This window comes from Hippocampus comes, unplaced genomic scaffold (genome assembly GCF_001891065.2).
Source record: "Hippocampus comes isolate QL1 unplaced genomic scaffold, H_comes_QL1_v1.1 scaffold110, whole genome shotgun sequence".
Lineage (NCBI taxonomy): Eukaryota > Metazoa > Chordata > Actinopteri > Syngnathiformes > Syngnathidae > Hippocampus > Hippocampus comes.
Window position 1 is genome coordinate 1743391 of NW_017805498.1, and position 5186 is coordinate 1748576.

The window sequence follows — 5186 nt, forward strand, 5'->3', positions numbered from 1 at the left end:
CACCAGACCATCACTGAAGTGGTTGATCTGAAGAAGTCCTATCAGTGCAAGAGAGGGCTGGCCTGAAGGACAGCACAGAGACACTCATTCTGGCTGCTCAGGAGCAGGCCCTGAGCACCAGAGCCATTGAGGCCCAGATATACCACACCAGACAAGACCCAAGGTGTAGGTTGTGCAAAGAGGCACGCGAGACGATCCAACACATAACTGCAGGGTGTAAGATGCTGGCAGGGAAAGCCTACATGGAACGCCATAACCAGGTGGCTGGTCAAAATGGGAAACACCTCCGAAGGTGGTGGAGAATGACAGAGCGAAGATCCTGTGGGACTTCCAGATCCAGACTGACAAGATGGTAATGGCGAACCAACCAGATATCGTGATCATAGATAAAGGGCAGAGGAAAGCCGTTGTAGTGGATGTAGCGGTCCCAAGTGATGGAAACATCACAAAGAAGGAACACGAGAAACTAGAGAAACACCAAGGGCTCAGAGAGGAGCTAGAGAGAGCCTGGAACGTAAAGGTGACAGTAGTGCCTGTGGTGGTCGGAGCACTCGGGGCAGTGACCTCCAAACTAGATGAGTGGTTGCAACAGATCCTGGAAACAACATCGGACATCTCATCCAGAAAAGCGCAGTGCTGGGAACAGCAAGGATACTGCGCAGAACCCTCAAGCTTCCTGGCCTCTGGTAGAGGACCCGAGCTGAATGGGGGACGGACACCACCCGAAGGGTGAGACGAGGATTTTTATTTTTTATATATTGATCAGACTTATAAATGCTCAGCAATAATATGCACAACTGCTTGTAATTCCATGACAGGACAAATATGAGAGAAGTCACCTATAATTAGGAGCAAGCATACCTTGTATGTCTGGATGAGTCATAAGATAAAGGAAAGCAGTCAATAGGGTGTTGGAGGTGGTGTCTGTCCCAGCAAAGTGAAGATCAAGAGCGTACATTGATAGCTGTTGCTCTGAAAATAAGCAACCATCATCACCACTTCTCTGTTAAAGAAAATTATTGTTTCATGATTACAAAAAAAAAGCCATATGAGATTTTAAAAAACAACACTATATATACCATTCTTATTAGTTAATACTTTTACCTACCTTATCCATTTCATCCAGATAGCAGTCAAGAAAGTCACGTGGTTCTCCAGGGACTCTGGTCCTTTTGTGCTCGGCCAATACAGACTTTGCAAGTTTTTGACATTTCTAAAGAATTAAATACAAAGTATGATAATTTCATTTTCTTGAAAAACAAGGGCAACACTGTACCATAATTTGTTAGCATGACCTCTTTTCGGGCTATTGCCTACCGACTGCTGTCAGGCTGCTGAATAAAAAAAATAAAATGATGTGATGTGAAAAACAATTGTAAATAGTACGGCCACCTTATCTATATCTATATTTAAAGTATATTGCACTTAATTGAACGGTGTACATTGAAACTGTAACATTTATTTTGTGAATTTGTGAATGCATACACTTTGTTTTTCTTCTTTCTTCTTTCTACCCACAATCTTGCTGCTGTAGACTGTAAATCTCCCCAGTGTGGGACAAATAAAGGATATCTTATCTTAAAATCAGTACATCTTTGATCTGAACCATGTATTCTGATCACTGACATGAATTACAAAGCCATAAAACATACCTTGACGTTTTCAAAAGACTTCATGAAGGGCAAAGGAAGACAACGAATCATAGGCAAGGAGTCATACAGCTGTAATTAGGATAAATGAGAAAATAATCATTGGTGATCTCCCAATGTACAATGCAGTGGAAATAAATTGCATCATCACAGTGATTAAATTCTTCCTGCATCGTATGCCTCAAACTTAAGTGGAGAGGGTTTGGTTTGGAAAGCTTGAGTTTCAGGGATTTACCCACTTTGGACACACACACACACACACACACACACACACACACACACACACACACACACACACACACACACACACACACACACAGTGTGTGTGTGTGTGTGTCCAAAGTGGGTAAATCCCTGAAACTCAAGCTTTGTGTGTATGCCTGCGTGGGTTTTTCTCCGGGTACTCCAATTTCCGCCCACATCCCAAAAACATGCACTGCAGGTTAATGGAGCACTCTAAACTGTCCCAACGAGTGAGTGTGAGTGTGGATGCTTGTTCGTCTACGTGTGCCCTGTGATTGGCTGGGAACCAGTTCAGGGTGTACCCCCCCTGTTGCCCAAAGACAGCTGAGATAGGCTCCAGTACACCTGTAACCCTTGTGAGGATAAGCGGATTAGAAAATGAATGGGTGGATGCATAGAAAGATGGATGGATGGATGGATGGATGGATGGATGAAGATTTCTGAAGGTGCCAGTAATTGTAATAAAAAAGCACTGTACTGACTCACCATAGCCCAGGGTCCATTGGCCAACTTTGCATTTTCAGTGAAACACTGAACAATAACTTTGATGAACTCATCATTATAATCATAGCGTTTTCCAAACAGAACCTGGCAGATGATGTTAGAGGATGCATTGTGGAACATGAGTTGGGGACTTAAAGTACTGCCTGTAGAAGAGTTCAAAAAAAGTTCAAAAAAATTAGTACAAACTAATAATATGGTCAGGCAGTATTAAATCTTTTCCACAAATCCAGAGTGGCAACACAGATTCAGAGAAAGAAACTTTACAAAATGGAAATGAAATGTGAGGGAATGTAATATTGTATTTTCAAAGTTTAAAAAACATCAGCTCAAGTGTACAGTAAAAATGTTTGATCCACATACCAATGTACTTTTCCAGTGTATTCATGATGAACTCAGTTTCTCCCAGAATCCTCTCCTCCATTGACTGCTTCCCGAGACCAAAGTTCCTCAAAGTCATTAGAGCAAATCGACGATGTTCCTTCCAACTAGGACCATAATCAGCCAGGATGACTCCTGAAACAGGTGTGGAAGTGGTTAATGCAGACATTATAATGTAACCTCATAAAACATTTTCTCAAAACACTGTACAACTGTAAAAAGTTACTACTCTGCTATTCAATTTATGAAACATTTGTTTCTAATTTCAAAACATACAAAGCATTTTTAACTGAAGGATTGAATTCCTTATTTCAGTTTCCCATTACAGCCATAAGTAGAGCAACAGACACTGTGTTAAACACTGATGCCATTTAAAATGAGCTCTGAGTAGATTTGGTCTCACTGACAGCTAATTAATCATTACTGACTCTGACAGCTAATTAATCGTTATTGACTCTTTGGGCCAAGGGACAATGTTACTGCTATTATTATTATTAATAATAAGAATAATAATAACAAAAATAATAATAATCATAACATTAACAATAATGTTAAAAATATTGTAATAATAACAACAAAAACAAAAGCACCTGTTATAATAATTGCGACTTTACCTTTTCTGTCTGTTGTGTCATTGACATAAAGGTCTTGAGGTCGTCCAGCAAAGTCACTCGCCTTGGTCACCAAAGCCTCCTTCATAGCTTGTAACCCATTGACTATGACAGCAGGTCTAGGACCAAGGTACAGGCTGTAGACATTTCCATATGCCTTCCTCAGCTTAGAACATGGACAACACAATGTAGAACGTTAGTACAATACAGATAAACAATACAAAATACAGAACAGTATGTCAACTAATATAAGGATGTTGGAGAAGGTCTGATTTAGCAAAGCAGCCCCAAACCATGATTCCCCCTCCACCATCCTTCACACTTGGGATGAGGTTTTGATGTTGGTGTGCGCTTCCTTTTTTTTCTCCACACATAGTGTTGCATGCTTCTTCCAAACAACTCAACGTTGGTTTCATTTGTCCACAGAATATTTTGCCAGTAGTGCTCTGGAACATCCAGGTGATCTTTCGCAAAGCCTAAACATGCAGCAATGGGTTTTTTTTTTGTTTTGTTTTGTTTTGGGTTCTTTTAGACAGGAGTCACTTCCTCCGTGGTGTCCTCCCATGAACTGTATTCTTGTTTGCATATTGGAGATTTGTCCACAGAGACCTTGGCATGTGCCAGAGATTTTTGTAAATATTTGGCTGAAACTCTTCTTAACCTCTCTGAGCATTCTGTGCTGTGCTCTTGCAGTCATCTATTTACTCCTAGATAGAGTAGCAACAGTACTTTTTTCATTCATAGATAATTTGTCTCGCAGTTGACTGAGCGACATCAAGGCTTTTAGAGTTGATTTTGTAACGCCTCTCAGCTTTCGGCATGTCAACAGTCCTGAATCGTAAGTCTTCTGAGAGCTGTTGTGTGTGTGTGGTTTTTTTTTAAGGTCATTACTGGTGGGTGAACTCTCAAGGTCAAGGACAAACGATAGCCTTGGCTTCAATTAGTGTGGTTAAAGGGTGCAGCGTTCAACTGTGAACTGTGTACAGACAGAAGCAGTCTATTATGCAACCATATAGAAAGAGTAAATTTGTGTAAAATCTCTCCCTCCAAAAGCATATACAATTGTTTTACATGCTGACTTTGTAGGAGTGACCCCCCCCCAAAAAAAAAAAAATATATATATATATATATATATATATAAACAAACTAACAAATGTGATTTTATGAAGCAAGAATTCTTGTGAATTTCACAATTATTTCTTAACGTATAATAAAATGTATTTCGTGAATAACAATTTAAAGCTTTCCTGTTTTTCGTACCCGCTCAAAGTCTTGCAGTGGGTTCTCCAAACTCAGGCTCAAGATGTTTCCCAAGACTGGCACGATGGTAGGTCCTGGTGGAAAATTCTTCGGCCTTCGGCACATGAAATTAAAAAAAATAAAGAAAACACAAAGAGGTAGGAGGATTGTCACTAACATGTTTGAGAAGAGTGGACAGACCGAAACAACTCCACTGCTTTAAAGAGGTTGCACAACTCCCAATCCTGCACACGTCTTTGTGTACTTTGCTTTTCTGAGTAACGGGGGAGGGCAAAGAACGAAAATGGAAATATAGTCTCCACAACCCTGTTCAAATGCCAGCTTTTTATATATATATATATATATATATATATATATATATATATAAATTTCCATATATATAGCACAAGTGTACAGCTCATAGGTAGCATTGGAAATATTCTAATATTTTATCAATGACGAAAACATTAAATTTTTTAGAAATACAGCGTTGCTTTGCTTTAATACATAAGGATTTTCTGAGTGACCCCAGACTTTTGAACACTGCATGTGTGCGCGCGCG

At 39.8% G+C, this 5186-nt stretch overlaps 1 protein-coding gene across 2 annotated transcripts in view; it reads right to left on the reverse strand.

Moving 5' to 3' along the window:
• The window catches only part of LOC109519987 (cytochrome P450 2F2-like), a 10922-nt gene that overhangs the window by 5438 nt on the left and 298 nt on the right, over positions 1-5186 (reverse strand). The window contains exons 2-8 of one of the 2 annotated variants that reach the window (XM_019876897.1): positions 4646-4739; positions 3389-3551; positions 2757-2909; positions 2379-2539; positions 1653-1721; positions 1109-1213; positions 862-1003 (exon numbers count right to left, since the gene is read on the reverse strand). In XM_019876897.1, coding sequence (XP_019732456.1) covers positions 862-1003; positions 1109-1213; positions 1653-1721; positions 2379-2539; positions 2757-2909; positions 3389-3551; positions 4646-4739 — 887 coding nt within the window. Of the gene's footprint in view, positions 1-861; positions 1004-1108; positions 1214-1652; positions 1722-2378; positions 2540-2756; positions 2910-3388; positions 3552-4645; positions 4889-5186 lie in introns of those variants that run through there. The other variant, XM_019876896.1, reaches the window with a different exon arrangement.